The sequence below is a fragment of the Lepidochelys kempii genome, chromosome 3 (genome assembly GCF_965140285.1).
Source record: "Lepidochelys kempii isolate rLepKem1 chromosome 3, rLepKem1.hap1, whole genome shotgun sequence".
Taxonomy (NCBI): domain Eukaryota; kingdom Metazoa; phylum Chordata; order Testudines; family Cheloniidae; genus Lepidochelys; species Lepidochelys kempii.
In genome coordinates, this window is record NC_136382.1 from 47,053,994 (window position 1) to 47,072,605 (window position 18,612).

An 18,612-nucleotide genomic window follows, 5' to 3' on the forward strand; every position below is an offset into this window, starting at 1 on the left:
AACCACATGTGAATTTTGGCAGCTCTTTAGGGGAGATGGGATTTATGTTTTATCTCCATTTTTAGCATAGTATGGTCCATTCAGTACAGATGATGAAGAATAAATCAAATGAATGTCTCTTGTGTTTTCTTAATTGTTAGCTGCTTGGAAAATTGAGTCAGGTAAACTTGTAACCTTTTAAATATTATTCAGTCCACAGTTGCTCTATCTCTCATTTAAGTGCTTTAAATGCATGATGACTCAAACCAGCTGGCTCCACTGCACATTCTTCATTGTCAAAGTATAGAAATTTTCAGCTTAGTGGGGTATCCCAACAGGGCTGCATGGCTTTTTCTGTTTGTCTGGCAAAATTGTTCAGATCCTCATGCTCCCAAGATTGAATTACTCAAACTTCATTCATAGAAAAACAAACACTTTGTGTATGGTGAGTCATCACTTGCCAGCTCATCTAACATTCACTAACTGTAGCTGTTGTCCTCACAGCTCCTCATATTAGATGCACCAATTAGACACTGAATAGATTTGATTTTTTTTTTCTAGATGGCACCTCAAATGCTGTGAATTTGTCAAGACAACTTAATTAACAATTTGAGTGAGTGGTCACTTGATGCTGCAAAGAGGTGGTGAAATAAAGTAATTAGCAGAAGAATTGTAATTTTAACATTTTTGCTTATGCTTTCAATGCCAATTTCTAGTATAGTTAAATACTGCATTTGTCCATGAAAAAATATGTAAATGTAGATGAAGGTGGTGGATGTTTTTGTTTTGGTTAGGGTTTTTTAATCCAATATGTTAAAACCTTTATTAACCCAGGAGAAAGGGAGTAGTGGGTTAAATGCATATGATCAAAACATATTATTTTGTTTGAAGACAACACACAGCTTAATTTTAGATGGATTTTTGATTATTAATTTCTAGCTTTGGCCAAGGTAGAGCTTGCTCTGATAGCTAGTTGGTACTAACACAAGTAATTTGAAGATCCGTAATCAAGGATTTTAAGAACTTTGAATGTTGTTTGTAATGAAAGAACCATATTGCTTTACAAAGGAGCCTACTCTTTTAGCAAGAGAGTGGCGTTGGTGGTGTTGCTGACAATAGAAAACATTTCATGTTGGAGAGAGAGCTGCTAAAGGGGAGGCATCCTGGATAATATCAATTATATATTGGCTCACTTGAGAGAGGGAATATTAATTAATTGAATAATAAAATATTATTAAACTACTTAAATTGTGTGTGTGTATATATGTGTAGAAAGAGTCTTACTTTTTAGACTAGGATCCACATCTGTAGCTTCTGCTTTTACTAATGCAGTCAGGTTTTAAATCAACTTGATCTGAAAGTTTCAAAAGGCTTCTGATATTTTGGCCTAATACATGGATTAAGGGGAAAGAAATATACTTTTAAGTAAGAGGGATTTTTGTTCTTTTTTTTGTGAACATATATAAGATTAGCAGACCCAAGGTAAGTAAGGTTCTCATCTGAAGGAGAACAACCAGTGAATTGCTTGAAGAAGCTTTCTGCTGGGTGAATTCAATAACCTCAGTACTCTTGTTATCAGTAGTTGCCATCCAGAGCAAAGGTCATTGAAGCTGGATTTTACCAATTTAATGCTATTTTTAACTATGCATTTTATGTGAAAATATATTTTGCATCAAAGTCTGGGTGTAGAAACTTGTATCTATGATGAACAGAGGATATATTACCCATGTGGAGTGCTGTGGATGAGGTAAGCTTAGTTGGCAGGATGGAGGGAGTTAAATGATCACATTTGGAAAAAGACTGGAGGCAGAGGATATTAGAGTATATTGGGCAGCTTGTATGGGAAAGAAGGGATCAGTTTTGGAAACTTCTAATAAAACAATGGTGTCACTGTTTGAGCTATACCAAAGACATTTATTTGTAAGATGTTTATTACTTTGTCTCACACTGTTGCTAGTTGCTGACTCTAGTGACCGCAATCTCAACAAACGTTAAGAGCTGACTGGCTTATTTAACATTTTATATTGCCCAGAGCTCTGTTGTGCTTGGTGAGGTACAAAAACGATCCAAGAATGTTAACACTGAAATATAAGGTTAGAAAAAGTTGAGGGGTAAAAACTAACATTTGCTGGGAGACGCATACAGATGACCTGTGCAGCTGAGATAATTGGTTGTGCAGCAGAAGGCAGGAACAGGTGAGGCAGAATCTTGACCTCTTTGTTTCTAAATAATGAACTTTATAGTTTTACAAGCTTATTGTTCATGAAAGTACTAAAAGAGACTGTCTAGAGATCTGTTATCTCATTAATATTATTAATTTGCAGTCTGTGACTTGAAGCCATTATAATTTGAATGAGCTGTGACATCCTGTGCAATCTATGTGACATGCCTTTCTTACAATATGGTTCTGCAACAAAAATAGTTTTCCTCTCTTTTTAATATAGATTGGGGGGTGCTGCAGTCTTAATGTCTTTTCTGTGCGTGACAACAGATTATCTCGAATTCCCTCTGAGATTTCACAAGCCACTGAACTGCATGTCCTGGATGTAGCTGGAAACAGGTGAGAGAGATTTTATAGTGTCCTGTTACCATGCTGGTTTTGCTTCATACTCAGTCAAGACATGTAGATTTGATGTCTTAGAATGAAGCAGCAAAAAAAGCTTATACTCGAATTTCACAATACTTTGAAATTGGCAATATGTTCCTGCTCTCTGGCCAAATGTAATTCCAAACCCTGCCAATACGTATGTGTGTCAAAACTACTTTTGTGACAAATACACATAAAAATATAGGATTCCAATCATGACTTTCAGGTTTTCTTCAGCCAGGAACAGAAAAGTCTAACTTTTTCACTTCATGTTCTTCTGACTTTTTAAATTAAAACAAAGAGATCTTGGCTTCAGGTGAAGTCTGGTGAATTGACTCATTAATGCCAGCTGATCCTTCTAAATGGGAAGTTTGACAATCAGGTTAATCATATAAATGTTAAGACAACAGAAGTTATACTTTTTTATCAGCATAAAAACTGGGCTTACAGATCTCATGTCATGCAGTGATGTTTTGGATTCATTTATTTGTTGTTTATATTGTTGCACAAGTAGAGGCCTGAACCAGGGCCCCATTATGGTGAGCACTGTACACACACAATGAAAAGACATTCCCTGCTCCAAATTACATCTAAGCATAATGAGAAACAGCTGAGTAGAACAGGCCTGGCACAAGGTATAAAGTGAGATGGTTAGCCAGTTCGCTGAGTCATCTTTATTTTTACTTGAAATCAAACCATATGCAGGTATGCAACTGGTTCGCTGCCCAGTTGGGCAGGTTGATTTATTAAGTCTCTTAGAAACTGGCCTGAAATTTCAGACTTTCCATTTCTTTTTAAATTAGGCTGATACATCTTCCTCTGTCACTGACTTCCTTGAAGCTGAAGGCTTTGTGGTTGTCTGATAACCAGTCCCAACCTTTGCTGATGTTCCAGACTGACACAGACCCTGAAACAGGAGAGAAAATTTTAACATGTGTTTTACTTCCTCAAATGCCTTCTGAGCCCAGTTGCCAAGGTATGGTATACTTTGAAAATCATTTCCACGTACAGCAGAACTGTCATCTTAAAAATCTACTGTCTGGTATCTTTCCCCCCTCAGCATTGTACAAAAAGCTTTAGTTTATCTTTAGTTTATTTAGCTTTTGTTTAAAAAAACATAACAAAAACAGTTAATATTTGGTAACGGATAACATTTTCGTTGTTCACCTTTAAAGAGCTTCTCTTCTGCCTTTCACTATTCACTGTCTCAAAAGATTTTAACTCCAGTGAGTAAGTTGTTAAGTAAATTGATTTACCTCCCCTCTACATCAGTTATATAAGTGTGAATTTATTTAACGAAAATACAAAGTAAGCAAGCATAATTATCTTGTTACCCCCCAAATCCATGAGAGCTCGGTAGTGAAGCACATGTGTACAAAGTGGATATATGTTTTTCAATCTTGTGTATGTGGCTATGGAACAGAGTTGGAAGCTGAAGATTGAGTTTTGACTCGAAAAATCCAGGTGAGTTAATAGCAGATGTCATAAAAAATAGGCATTATCATCCCTAGAATGTCACCATTCTGTCAAAAAGGGGTCAACAGGCTTTCTCTCAAATGTAAATACTGTGCAGTAACTTGGTATTTCAGTCTTAAAAGAATAGGTGAGGGATTGGTGGGGTCAGTTAAATTACGAACTCTTTTGCTTTGTTCCCTCATGTGTAACTAGTCCCTTCGGGGCTCAGTTGAGTCTTTAGAACTTCTGTGGCAACCCAATATCTGAAGGGTCAGATATGCCCACAAAAGTAACAGCTATTTATTGGTACTCAGATACTGTGGTGATTGCTCAGTGTTGTCGGTTCTCACAATTTTTTTGTGATTCTCTATATTTGGTGTCTGTCTTAAAGGCCAACTCCAAGAGGCACGTGGATTACATGAGAATCTATTTAATTTAAAAACAAAAACCAAAAAACCCCTAACCCTTTAGTGCCCATAGTTGCAGAGACAAAGATTGAAAATCTGAATCCTAAAATCTCAAACCAGAAGGCAAATAAAAAGCACCAAGATTTTATTTGTTTGGCTTAAAAATCATGATTTTCAAAAAAGCCATGTCATGATTTTTGAGAACCTGGCTGATTTTTGAAAGCTTGGGGGTGGCAAGAGTGGAACCTAGATAGCCTGGTTAGAGAAGGGGGTTTAGGCATGCTACTCTTGGGGGGGGAGGGGGGGCGGAGGAGGGGTGTCACTGATAGGTAGTGTGATAGGGTCGGACCAGATGGCTATAGGAGAGTAATAGAAGACAGATATTTTAGCCCCAGGCTAAGTAGGTCCCTTTTCCCTGGGTAAGGTAACAGGGAAGGTTTTTTTTTTTTTTTTTTTTTTTTTTTTTGAAACAGAAAGGAAATTTATTTGTAACAGTTACAAAGAATACAAAGGGATAAAAAAAAAAACTTAGCAACAAAACAACGCAATCAAAAGGTATAACACAACAGCTTTCAGGAGGGAGAGGTGTTCAGGTTAGCCCGGGCCCAGAGCGGGGGGGCTTCCTCGACACTCGTGGTCTTCCACCCTCCTGAGTTACCTGGTGGCCTAGAGCGGGGGGGCTTCCTCGACACTCGTGGTCTTCCACCCTCTCGAGTTACCTAGTGCCGCGCCCAGGGTCACTGACCCTCCCTCTCCTGAGAGTGCCCGACAAGATGGGCACGGCTGCGGGGTGGGTGGTTGGGAGGGAGGGGGGTACATCCATGTATTATAGGACCCCTCCTAGAAGACAGTAATGATGGTATTCACAGCAACTAACGGCTGTGGCCGGCGGCTCTCGCTCTGTCCCTCATTCAGAGGGTCAGACGGAGGGAACCGGACGGGGTCACCGAGCAGAGAACCCCGGACAGCGCCCACCGCTCCTCGAAGGTGTCAAGGGAGTCGGTGGACGCTGCCCAGAGGAACTCCGCCCGGATACGTGAATGTACTGAGAGTCGGAAAACGGCCTCACAATCGCAGGACGCCTCATGAGCCAACCTCCGCTCTCTGGTCTTATAAATGGCTGTTTTAGCCAAGGCTAGGAGGAGGCTAACCAGGAGATCCCGCGACTTGGTGGGGCCACGGATGGGGAGTGAATAGATAAAGAGGTGGGGGGAGAAATGAAGCCAAAAGCGCAAAAGAATATTTGTGAGGAGCCGAAAAAGAGGCTGCAATCTGGCACACTCTAAATAGACGTGCGCCAGGGTTTCCCTCACATTGCGAAAAGGGCAAGTCTCCGGAAGGGAGGTAAAACGTGTCAAAAACACGCCCGTGCTCACAGCCCCGTGAAGGAGCCGCCAACTGATGTCCCCGACGGGCCTCGGGACCAAGGTGGAGTACAGGCTGGCCCACCGAGGTTGCTCGCCCTCCAAAGGTGGTAAGAGATCTCGCCACTTTGTATCGGGGCGGGACACCAGGGTGCGGGCATGAAGGGTATGGAGCGTGAGTGTATATAAATATTGCCGTGATGCAACTTGAAAACCGACCGGTTGCAGTTCATGCAGCCGGCTCGCAGTGAAAGGATGAGGGGTGTGTTGGGATCGGCAGGGTAGGGGCCCGATGGAAAGGTCCGGCGGGCCTGGGGTAAGGGATGGGCGGGGCGCGCCCTCGCACAAGGCTCGGCTAACATAAGCCCGAGCGGCGGGGGTCAAAGCGGCCTCCACCTCCTGAAGCACGCGCCGGGGGGTGCGAAGGCTGGAGAGCCCCATGCGTCGAGCGAGCGTCAGGGGATCCAGCCAGTCCCCCCGGTCGTAGTCCAGGAGGTCCCCGACCCTCGTAACTCCCGCCAGGACCAACCTCTGGCGCACCGTGCGGGACTCCGCCGCCTGCACACAAAGTTGGGGGTTGTGTAGCAGGGGCTCCGTGAGGAGATCTGCCCCCACGATGGCCGCCACGGACCTGGTCGTTGAGAACAGTTTCCAGGCCCGGAGGAGGTCCTGGTAGAAATCCGGTAGCCCAGAGAGGTCTCGCGGAAAACCTCTCGGACAAAGATAAAAGAGCTGTCGGTCATATCGGAGCCCATGGAAGCGGCGTAAAAAGGCATGCGCCAATATGCTCCACGTCGAACTACCTGCACTATAAAGGAGCCTCTGCAGGGCCTGGAGGCGGAAAACGCGGACCTGAGTGTACAGACACTTCAGGCCCTGCCCTCCTTCCTTCAGGGGCAAGTGGAGAACTCCAACAGGGGCCCAGTGCAATCCTGACCAAAAGAACTCCAGAATCAATCTCCGGAGGTGGGACAGGAAACCCGGGGCCGGGGCTAGGGTGTTGAGCCGGTACCAGAGCGTGGACAGGACTAGTTGGTTAAGCACCAGTGCTCTCCCCCGAAGGGAGAGACATCGGAGTAGCCTCGTCCATTTCCTGATCCGCTCAATCACGCCGCCTTCCAAATTTTGCCAGTTCTCCGGCGGAGAAGGGTGCGTGGCAGAAAGGTAAACGCCGAGATAGAGCAGAGGGCCGGCACTCCACCGGATGGTCTGAAGCGCGGGTGGGAGGGGGCTTACCTGCCGCCAGCCCCCCACCGCCAAGCCAGAGCTCTTGACCCAGTTGACTCGGGCGGAGGAGGCTGCCGAAAAGATGGCTTGGCATGCCTCCACTCGCGCCAAGTCGCCCGGGTCCTGGACCACGAGGAGGACGTCATCGGCGTACGCCGACAGGACCAGTCGCAGCTCCGGCTCCCGCAGCACCAACCCCGTCAACCTCCTGCGGAGGAGACAGAGGAAAGGCTCGATCGCCAGAGCGTACAGCTGGCCTGAGAGGGGACACCCCTGCCGCACCCCTCGCCCGAAGCTGACCGGTTCGGTCAGGGTCCAGTTGAGCCTAACCAGACACTCCGCGGAGGCGTACAGCACCCGGAGAAAACTCACAAACTGAGGTCCGAATCCAAACGCTCGCAGGGTGCTCAGGAGGTACCCATGATCTACCCTATCGAACGCCTTCTCTTGATCGAGAGACAGGAGGGCGAACGACAGACCGTCTCTCCGCCCGAGTTCCAAAAGGTCTCGGACTAAAAAGAGGTTGTCAAAAATGCTGCGACCCGGGACAGTATAGGTCTGGTCTGGGTGAATCACGTCCGCCATCACGGACCCTAGCCGCAGCGAGATTGCTTTCGCTACGATTTTGTAATCCGTGCTAAGGAGTGAGAGGGGACGCCAGTTTCGTAAATCGCGGAGGTCCCCCTTCTTCGGCAGCAAGGCGAGCACCGCTCGTCTGCACGAGAGAGGGAGGGCCCCGCTCTGCAAGGACTCAGCCCAAACAGTGACTAGGTCTGGGCCAAGGATGTCCCAGAACGCGCGGTAAAACTCCACGGTCAGCCCGTCCATGCCCGGAGATTTATTGGTGGGCATGCGACGGAGGGCGTCCGAGAACTCGGCCAGGGTGAGAGGCAGCTCTAGCCGGTCTCGGTCGCCCACGCTGACCGTGGGGAGTTCCTCCCAGAGCACCCCGCAAGCGCCAGGATCGGTCGGATCCGGGGAGAAAAGGTTTGCGTAGAAGTCACGGGCCCTCCCACACATCTCCTCCGGATCCGTGAGGGGGGTACCGTCTTCCGCTAGAAGGCAGGTGACGTGTTTTTTGGCCCCCCTCGTTTTCTCCAGGGCGTAGAAGAAGCGGGAGCCGCGATCCATCTCCTGAAGGAGGCGGATGCGGGACCGGACAAAGGCACCTCGGGCCCGGTGGTCCTCGAGGGCTCGAAGTTCCTCCCGCTTCTCCCGGCACGCTCCGCAGAGGGACGGGTCCCCGGGGCTGGCGGCCAGGCGCCTCTCTAGCTCTAAGACCTCCCATTCCAACTGCTCTATCGCCGCATTTCTCCGTCGGCTGGTGCCCCGAGTGTAGTTGCGGCAGAAGAGCTTGGCGCGTACCTTCCCTAAATCCCACCAGCGCCGCACCGAGGGAAAGGCACGCCACTGCTCCCGCCAGGCCAGCCAAAACTCCTGGAAGGACATCACAAAGCTCTCGTCCTCCAACAGGCTGTTGTTAAAATGCCAGTAAGCCGGCCCCGGTCCCTCTGCACGGAGGGAGACCGTGACGGCAACCAAATGATGGTCGGAAAAAGGGGCCGGCCGAATGGTGGAGGAGTGGGCCTGTGAAAGATGGAGACGGGATAGATAAATACGGTCTAACCGAGAGCGGTGCGACCGACGGGCCTCCACCCGAACGAAGGTAAACGTGGAAGTATCATCTGGGTGATGGTCACGCCAGACGTCCACTAGGGAGTGATAGTCGACTATGTCTCGAAGAATGGTCGCGGCGGCCGGGCTCGGCTCGGCCCCCGAGCGGTCCCGTTCCTCGAGGGTGGTGTTAAAGTCCCCTCCCAGGATCAGGCACTCGTGTGAATCCAGGGTGTCGAGAAATTCGGACACCTGCTGGTAAAATTGCGGCCGCTGTGAGCTCACTTGCGGGGCATAGATATTAACAAAATTGACCACGAGCCCCTCCAAACGAACTCGGAGGTGCAACAAGTGGCCCGGCACGGCCTCAGTGACTCCGAGCACCTCGGGCCGCAGGGTGGGGGAGAACAGGGTCGCCACTCCAGCTTGCCAAGCCGTGCAGTGGCTAAAGTATACCCCGTCCCCCCATTCCAGCCGCCACCTATCCTCGGCGGTTGGGTCCGTGTGGGTCTCCTGCAGGAAAACCACAGAGTACCTCCCCTCCCGAAGGTAGGAGAGCACCTGGGACCTGCGGAGAGCCATCCTACAGCCCCTGGTGTTCAGGGTTACAATGATGAGAGGTGTCATGCGGAGGGCTGGGGGGGTGGGGAGTTCTCAGGGGTGGGGGTACTCATGGCCCCCGGCGGGTCGCGTAGCAACCCGTGTCCCATCCCGTGAGTAAGTAACTCTTTCCGGAAGCTGCGGGCCCGCTCGTAGGCCGCGGCACCGCCCTTCCCTTGCCCTCTACCCTCCCTCATAAGGGCTCTCGCGGCCCGAAGGAGTCGATCAAAGTCCCCCCATTGCTGGAGAGCCAGCTGTGCCCTATCGCGGGCACCACGGCATCGTTTCAAGAACTCCCGTAATGCATGCTGCAGCTCATGGGGGGGTAGGGTTACAACTCCCAGAGCAGTCCCTGGTGGGGCTTTTGATGCAGCTTCGTGGTCCGCTAAGGCGGGTAGGCAGGGTGCGGACCGCCGACGGGGTGTCTGACAGGCTGGGGTTACTAACTCCATCTCGTGCCTTGGGGCGGACGGGGATGGCAGGGGGAAAGGTGCAACTCCTGGGGAGTCGCAACTAGAAAACATAAAGACTGCTCCCTGGGGGGAATCTGCAAAAGGCGGAAAAGAAATAACCCCAGGGGCGGCGGTAGCCTTGCAGGAGGAGGGAGACTGAACCGGAATAGGGGTGGGGGCAGGGGCAGAGGTAAGGCCCTGGGCTTCAGGAGGCGCACAGCGAAAAGAAGGCGCCTCCCGAGCAGGGTCGGGGGTGAAGGGGCAAGGGAGGGGGCTCCGAGGAATGCTAGGTACTGGCTCCGGGGTGGTCGTGGCAGCCATGGCCCCAGGCGGTAAACCACTTTCCGTGGGGTGCTCACCCGGAAAGGCAGTCAGGGGGAAAGGGCATGGGGAGAGGGGGCCTGGGGTGAGATTGCCCAAATCGAGGCCGGCCGGCAGTAAATCATCCCCTCCCTGGGTGACCGGGGTCAAATCCAGGGCTTCAATCTCTGCGTACACAGAGGAAAGGCCGACTCCCACCACCCCAGGGGCCTCTCCGCTAGGGCCCGCCTCGGCGGTCACATCGGGGTTCGTTGGGAGTTCAGGTGGTATCTGGTTAGAAGGGGCTTCCCCCGGGGCTTCGGAGGGGAGGGTCCCCCGCGGAGGGGGGATTCCACCCTCCAATGCTGGTCTATCTTCACCTCCCGACACCAGCGAATGGATCCCACTCGTGGCCGAGGCGGGAGGCTCAGGGTCGGTACCTCCCTTCCTGGTCTTCCGGGGGGCTTCCGCGTCAGATGAATGCAGCGGAGCTCGAGCCCTCCGCTTGCCTCGCTTCCCCTGGACTACAGTCCAGCCCTCCATGGCGTCGTCCGGGGGTGGAGTAGCAGGGGACGGAGCGGGGCGCGGAGGCAGAGGTTCAGGGGTTTGGGGGGGTAGCGGTAAGGCAGCATTAGGGGCGGGGGGTTCTCCTTGGGGCGAGCCCTCTCCTGCACCCGGTAAAAGCTTTGCCACACCCCCCTCCATAGGCTCTGCCGAGGTGGTTACGGCAAGAGTGGGACTCCCGTGGTCGCCCGGGCGTTGTTGGAGGGGTGCCTCTTGGGCCCGGACGGGGGCAGCGGTGGATCGGGTGGGAGGGGGGGTGGTGTCGGGTGCCGGGTGGCCAGGGGTGTCGGCAACAACAGGGCCGATATCCCGCCGGGTCTCGGGGGTCTCAGGTGCCCCTCTCCCCCGGGCCAAAGGGCAGTCCCTGCGGACATGCCCTGCCGAGCGGCAGAGGTAGCACCGGGCCTCTCCGGTGGAATAAAAGACCCTATAGCGGGCTCCCTGGTAGGGAACTAGGAAGGACCCCTCGAGCGCCTCTCCGTCACGCACCCCCGCCGGCAGTAAAATCTGCACTTGCCGGCGGAACAATAGGACGTGACGGAGGGCGGGGTCCTTGCAGCCTAACGGGAGAGGGCTAATAACAGAAACAAGCTTCCCCAGGGCAGAAAGAGCAGGTAACAGGGCAACATTAGGTAAAAAGGGAGGAACGGAGGTGAGGACGAAGCGAACGCCCAGATCTTCTAGCGGTTCCAGGGGGAGAAACACCCCCCCCACCACTAGGCCCTTCTCCACCGCCTCCTGGGCGGCAGTCTCCGAGGCCAGAAAGAGAACGACCTTCCCATACATCTTGGAGGCCGCCACAATGGCCATGGGTCCTACCACTTTCGCCAACGCCTGCACGTATGCCTCCACGTGGGGCGAGGCGGGTACTAGGAGGCAACGAACACCGTGCTTCCTGGTCAGGGCGGGAAGAGGGCCCCGACTACTAGTAATGGCAGCGGAGGCAGTGGGAGGGCGAGATGAGGAGGCGGCAGGTGAGGGGGGGCCTGTCGCCACCCGGGCATACGTCCTGGGGGCCGGGGGAGGGATGGTCGCAGAGCTGGTGGAGGGAACAGCTGGGAGGGGTGCCGCGATCGATGACGAGGCCACTGTGGTGGGGGCGGCCTCTGCCACGGAGGGTCCAGCGGCATTAGCGGGGCCCTTCCCTTTTGGCCCGCTTCGATATTTCCGTCTAACTGGGGGGGGGGTTCCTAGAATCTAGTGGGGCAGGAACCAGAGCAGCAGTAGTAATCGCCCCGGTGCCTCCCACTGCCGATGCCCCAGCGGGGGCGGTGGCAGGGGTTCTAACAATGGAGGCGGTGGGGAAATCTTGAGGGGTGGGCAGGAGGGTAGATGGGGAAGGGGCAACCAATTTCGGTGGAGGGGCCTTGCGTCTCTCCTTCTCTGCCATTGTAAGCAGGGAGAGACAGGGAAACACTGGGGGGGGGGGGCAAAAATCGGGGTCCGGTAGTAGGGGTAGGCTATGGGGTAAACAATCCGGGGGGGGGGGGGGGAGGACAACCCACCACAAGTGTCCAAAGAGTCTCGCTTGGTTGGTTGTTATGCCTGGTCCAAAAGGCAAAGTCCAAAGCAAACAGCTGGATCCGAAGGCAGATGGCAGATTGCCAGCAGGGACGAAGCAGCGGGGGCCGTGATAGTTGTAATAGTGGTGGGGGGGGTTGGGGGCACCGATGGATCTGGGGGTAGCTCCCTGCTACACCCCTGTGCCGCCGCAGGCGCAGCTGAAATGCAGTCAACTCCCCCCCCCGAGGGTAGAAATTCAAAAGAAATCCCTCAGTCTTACGGCCTCTCTCCACGATGATTCATAGCTGCCCGGGAGTTCTCCGGCCTCTGGCGTCTGCTACAGCTGTTGGCTCTGTCCCAAGGCTCTCGGAAAAAGTCCAGGCAAAAAGCAAAACAGCTGGGTCTGGGGGGGTCCACTCCCCTCTCCGGACAGCAGGTTGGCAGTCCTCCCCCCCTCCTCCGGGGGTTTCAAGTAAGCAAGGAGCAAAGTCCAAAAGCAGGCATCGGGGGGGGGGGGGGGTGCTGGCGACCGGCCAGCACACTGACGCAGCTCAAAAGAACAAAAAAAACCGAAACCAAAAAAACAAAGCGTCCGGCCCAAACGCGGGGGGGGGGGAAACTAAGCAAAAGGAAAAGTGTGAAAAATCCGGGCCGGGGGGCTTTAGGAAAGAAAGGAAAGCAAATAGCTCAGGAGCGAGTGAAGAACGATTCCGGCTCCTTAACAGGGAAGGGTCCAGAACAATCGAGAACCTTCTGGAGACAATTGAGACAGCCTGATTAGAACACCTGCAGCCAATCAAGAAGCTGCTAGAATCAATTAAGGCAGGCTAATCAGGGCACCTGGGTTTTAAAAAGGAGCTCACTTCAGTTTGTGGTGTGAGGAGCTGGGAGCAAGAGACACTTGGAGCTGAGAGTGAGAACGCGGACTGTTGGAGGATTGAGGTGTATAAGCATTATCAGACACCAGGAGGAAGGTCCTATGGTGAGGATAAAGAAGGTGTTGGGAGGAGGCCATGGGGAAGTAGCCCGGGGAGTTGTAGCTGTCTCACAGCTGTTCCAGGAGGCATTCTAGACAGCTGCATTCCACAGGGCCCTGGGCTGGAACCCGGAGTAGAGGGCGGGCCCGGGTTCCCCCCAAATCTCCCAACTCCTGGTCAGACACAGGAGGAGTCGACCTGGACTGTGAATTCAGAAAAACGGCCAAGCTGAGGGCTGCCGTGAAGCTCCAAGGTGAGCAAATCCACCAATAAGCGCAAGACCCACCAAGATAGAGCAGGAACTTTGTCACAGTAGGAAACTGGGTGGCACACAAGACCATAGTCCTGACGTAAACAAAATAAGTGTAGTGGGTCCAGCTTCTTGGATTACCAGCCACTGTCTCATCCACTTGTTTAACATGACATCATGTCAGCCAATGACAGAGAGTTGATAAATGTTGTATTGTTGCCTGTTGATTAGCTACAAACCTTTTGGCTCATTTCTTAGCCAGATAGTTAATCCAAAACTATAGTTTTAACCAAACACATGCACTCTACATATTCCTTCGTGATGAATGCTTGATAATGGAAAAACTGCTTTCTCTTCTGTCAAAAATAAAATTGCTTGACTAAGTGAGTGGTCAGTAGAATTTTGGGTGGGATGAGTAGGTAATAATTAGGGCTTCTAATTTTCAGTTTTAGCTGATAACACCCTCAATACAAAAAAATGAATGTTTCACTGGAAAAATGCCAGAAATGGTTACTTGTACTTAAGGGCTTGTCTATATGGAATACTAATGCAGACAAGGGTGTGATGTCTAAAATTCACTAACATGTTGCACATTAATTGGCCTGTATAGAGGTGGTGGTGTGCACTAAAGGTTCCCCAGTGCATTTTAATGTTGTGCTGTTTGAAACAGTACTAAGTTAAAGTGCACTAGGTAACATTACCAAGAGATTACTTGTTACAGTAGGATACAGTGTAACAAGTAATGTAATTAGTAATGTATATTATATACAAAGAGCCCCAAAACCCACCCAATTTTTGGACATCTACATAAAAGTTAAAAATTACTAAAAACAAACCCTGCAAAATGAAATTAATTAAACCCCAAAGTCCTCATAATGTATGTTAACATGTTCTTTCTTGAGAAGGTTCAGCTTTGTTTGTTTCCATTATAACAGATAACCTGCCCCGATGTGGTGCATTTGAGAGCTTGGTAACTGAAATGTCAGATGAAACCTGGAATGAGCGTGCAGTAAACAGAATCAGTTCAATCCGCTTTTTAGATGATGAAAAAGATGAAGAGGATAATGAAATGGTACGTTTCTCAAACATACGCTATTACACATGTAGTGACTAAAATGCAAAAGAGTAAAAAGTGTTTGAACTGTCTACATCTTGCCTTAAACATTCCAAGTTTCTAACAGTAGTAGCAGACTTTCTATGTTTATAGCAGAGCTGTTAAACATTGGTTTTATAGTAGTTTAAAAAGGCTTTTTAAATTTGGTATTGTTTATCTGCTTAAATCAAATACAACTTTCAGTTCTGCTAAAACAAGACTCTCTTACTGTGAAAATTTTAGTCTGTTTTTTCTTTATTTTTTTAGGATGGTTCCTTCCAGTTTTCCAAAAGCAGGATAGGAGTAGGGTCTTCTGCTCTGTGGAAGGTGTAAGCCTTGGACTCTATGTCCTTTAGGCAGTAACTTTGAGTTATTACACTCCGACATTCGTCCACATTGAGTTTTCTACCCCCACTATCATGTTTGTCTTTTCCCCCACTTTCATTACCCCTCCTTCATCTCATGACCATATGTATTGATACCAACATAGTGTCCATAATCAGATGGCATGTGGCACATTGGTGCATGCTGTTTCCAACTCAAATGAAGAATGGCTATTGGGAGCATCTGTCACTGTACTTATGAGACCTCCATTAAATGGTCATTTCATACTCCCTGGAAATAAAAAATTTGAGGTGGTCTTTGAAATAAAGCATTCTTTTGTAATGGCTTTGCTTCACTAACAGCAGCTACGTGTAAATATTGAGACTTTTAGCGCCAAAAGAACTTTCCGCAGACTTCTAAATGTCTCCCAAAACTTGCTGATAGTACCAATTTTGCATGCACATTTTCAGAGGCATGCTGATGTCTTCGCCTTCAGCCTAATTTGAAGTGAGCCTGCATCAAAACACAAATCTAAAAAATCTCCAAACATGGGGATTTTCAGATCTGTACTCTCTCAAGAAGATCTTAATTATAACACTCCAGACATGCTAGCAGTATGGCTTTATTCTGAAGAGTGACTTTGAAACAGACAGTATTTTTAACAATCACTTGCATATCAAATATGCTCATTTTACAAGTGTACAGATATATTTTTTCCTTACTACCTGCTCTGTAAACTGAACGAGGGATCTGACAAGCTAGGGTATGTCCTTCTCAGAACCAGGAGTAAAGGGTTTAGCAGATCAGATTAGTCCCCCTGACATCTGTGCCAGCTGTGATTGCCTCATATTGGTTTCCACAGGGGTAGCTGATGGAAACTTAGTAAGCAACTTTTGTGAATACACAAGGGGGAATATAATCTAGTTTACTTTTCTTCAGTTGTGTCATTTGTGCAGGGCTAACTGGAGTAAAAAGTAGTAAAACTAAATTTGGTCACTGAAGGCAGCATATATGACTGGGGCAGCACGCAGCAGAACTGCGTTTTGAATAAGGTGTCACTTTTCATAACTGAACCACATAAAGTTGTGAAATAAGAATCTTTAACTAAACTCTTAAAACTTCTACCTCTTCTTATTGAACCACTTGTAATGAACTCAGAACAGCAGGCACTTTGAAACACTATTAAAAATTCAAGTACAGGACATTACTTGGGGATTTACAGACTGCCCTGAAGCAGTCGACTTTTGATACTGGAAAAAAAAATATGTATGTAAATCATTTTGTGATCTAATCAAAAAAGTGTTTTATTCAGCTAGTCGTTAATTCCCAATGTATGCCCCTTATAGTTCACTAATGCTACTGTAATAATGTAAATAGTACACAAAATACTTATTTTTAAAAATTATATACATATGCACCTGCACACACACTCATGCTGTTATACTTAATGTGGTATAGATTTTTTTAAAAAGAAAATTAAAAGGTAATTCACTGGTTATTCAAATTATGCAAGTAAATTATCTTTCCATTTAGCTTTTGTCAACTTTCCTTGCACATATTCCAACATAAGGACATATCCTTCTCTAGGAGATGGTACAGAATTACTGAAAATAAACTGTTATGTTCCTTCTCTTTCCCTCCAAGTTCAGTATCTATTTGGCAAAACATAATCTAATCCATGTCTTGATGATGGAAGGAGAGTAGAACATCACACAAACATTTACTTGACCATATAGAGAGACATCACAGAGAGGTGTTGTGGGATTTTTTCAAAAGCATCTGTTTTGTTTGGTTAATGGAATTAATTCCTAAATCACTTCGGCGGTTTTGAAAATCCCATATAGTTTTTTCATGACCCCCCCACCCCCCCAAACAAACACACACACACACACACAACTGGGAACTTCTTTTGATGTGGATTTCAAATTAATAGGGCAGATTAGGAAAATTATGTGCCCAGAGTCTGTTCTCCCCCCCCCCCCCCAAAAGACCTCTTTCACTGACTTCATCAACAAGCAGCTATGAAATTAACATATCTTGAAATTAACATTATGATTTTTAAAAATCATGTTATAGCTAATATTTGGTATTAAATGCTAAAACCTTGAAAGTGTGTGTGGTTCAAAAAGACAAAAGCAAAACCGTTTACTCCACTGTTTGTTTTTAGAGAACACTTCTAAGGCGAGCCACTCCACATCCTGGAGAGTTAAAGAACATGAAAAAGACAGTGGAGAATTTACGGAATGATATGAATGCTGCTAAAGGACTGGATTCAAACAAAAACGAGGTCACTAATGCCATTGACAGAGTGACCACTTCTGTGTAGAGTTACATCTCCAGGTTTTACCTCCTGTGTCTTCCCCTGCTGTTGAAATGTTCCTGTCGTCTTCTGGGACGTCATTCAGACCCCTTTGTTTTTAACCAGAACCTGATTCATCATCTCCTTGTATGTGGAAGGTGCTGATCACTGGAAGAAAGTGCCTTATCTCAGCCAGGCATTGAACCAATAATCTACAAATCAATATTGTACTTTTAATAGTTTAGTTTGTTTTTAATAAATAGAGTACACTACTGTATAGGTAGTGCCATATTTTTGTCTTACATGTGGGGAAATATGATTTTTCCTAAGTGCTGGGGTATCTTCTTCCCAGTTGTTAGATATGCTGGTGAGAAATATAGTTTTATGTGGAAAATGGATACATTTTTACTCTTTGGCAGCTCAGATGGTGTAAATTTTAAAATTTTGTATAGGAGTTTCATAACAAAATGGTGTATTTCATTTTTAAAAAGAAATTTATCTTAATCGGTACATATTTTAGTATTTGTGGAAGAGAACGTGAGTTTCATGGATAGTTGTATTCATTTGTTGTTTGTACTGCCCACTTGTGCCTTAATGTGTCTTGTATGTCAGACCAGTCTTAAAAGAAAACAGAAGCCTTGGGCAGAGCAAGGTTAAAACAATCGTGCCTGTTTGGAAGTGTTCATTTCAAGCAGTAATTAACCTTTGGGGTATTACAAAAAGAAGGAAAACTGATGTTTATATCACAGGATTCAAATTTGTGAAGCACAACTGTTTATTTTATTGTATGCTGAGTTGAGATTAAATGACCAGACTGCTACTGTTTATTACACAATGCACTCACACTTTAACTTAATCATAAGGAAACCTCTTGCTTTGGATGCAATGATGGATTGCAGTCAATAGAAACTCATGCTCCCACTTTTAAAGTTGAATGTGCCATTTGTAAAATAAACAGAACAAAATGCACACTAGACTTTCAGAAGCACAGTATGAAACTAGTTTTATGTATGACACAAGAAGAGTGATATTCTTTTAAAGTGCTTTGCAGGTTTTATATCTACATATAAAACCACAATAAAATAAAAATCTGAAAGCCTCAGTAGCTTTTTATTGTATCATTAAAATTGCTATGATAAATATTCGAATTGACTTTATTTGTACATTTTATTGTGCTACATCTTAAATAAGTGAACACTGGCTTTATTAAGTTAAGTGAACTCTGTTAAACTGAATATAATGCTGTGGAAAGTACCAGATTTAACATATGTTGGAGAAAGTAGTCTCTCAAATGCAGTGCAAATACAACACGAACAGTTGCATTGTAAGGTTTCTCATGATGCCACTCTCAATGTTCCTGGACTGTGGCATACATATCAGACCAATTCAATCTCCATATATATTAAATTCTTGGCACTTCTGCTGAGACTTGAAACAATGGTGTCAGTTTTGATTGTGTCCACTAGGAACTGGACCAAGACTGCTAACTTATCCCATGTAGACAACTGAATAGCCTTTAGGTTCAGAACGCAGGTTTAATATACCTAGTGCATTCAGATGCAAGTTGATAACTGAAATGAACAGACTTAAATTGGATCAAAATAAACCTGTTACTTT

The 18,612-nt window shown here is 47.6% G+C and overlaps 1 protein-coding gene across 1 annotated transcript in view; it reads left to right on the forward strand.

Annotated features, from left to right (window-relative positions):
- The window catches only part of LRRC1 (leucine rich repeat containing 1), a 121,565-nt gene extending 103,476 nt beyond the window's left edge, over positions 1–18,089 (forward strand). The window contains exons 11-14 of the mRNA XM_073336268.2: positions 2,424–2,539; positions 3,370–3,542; positions 14,215–14,351; positions 16,864–18,089. Of these exons, the coding sequence (XP_073192369.1) occupies positions 2,424–2,539; positions 3,370–3,542; positions 14,215–14,351; positions 16,864–17,022 (585 nt within the window). The 3' untranslated portion in view covers positions 17,023–18,089. The remainder of the gene's footprint in view (positions 1–2,423; positions 2,540–3,369; positions 3,543–14,214; positions 14,352–16,863) is intronic.
- The last annotated feature ends 523 nt before the right edge of the window (positions 18,090–18,612 follow it).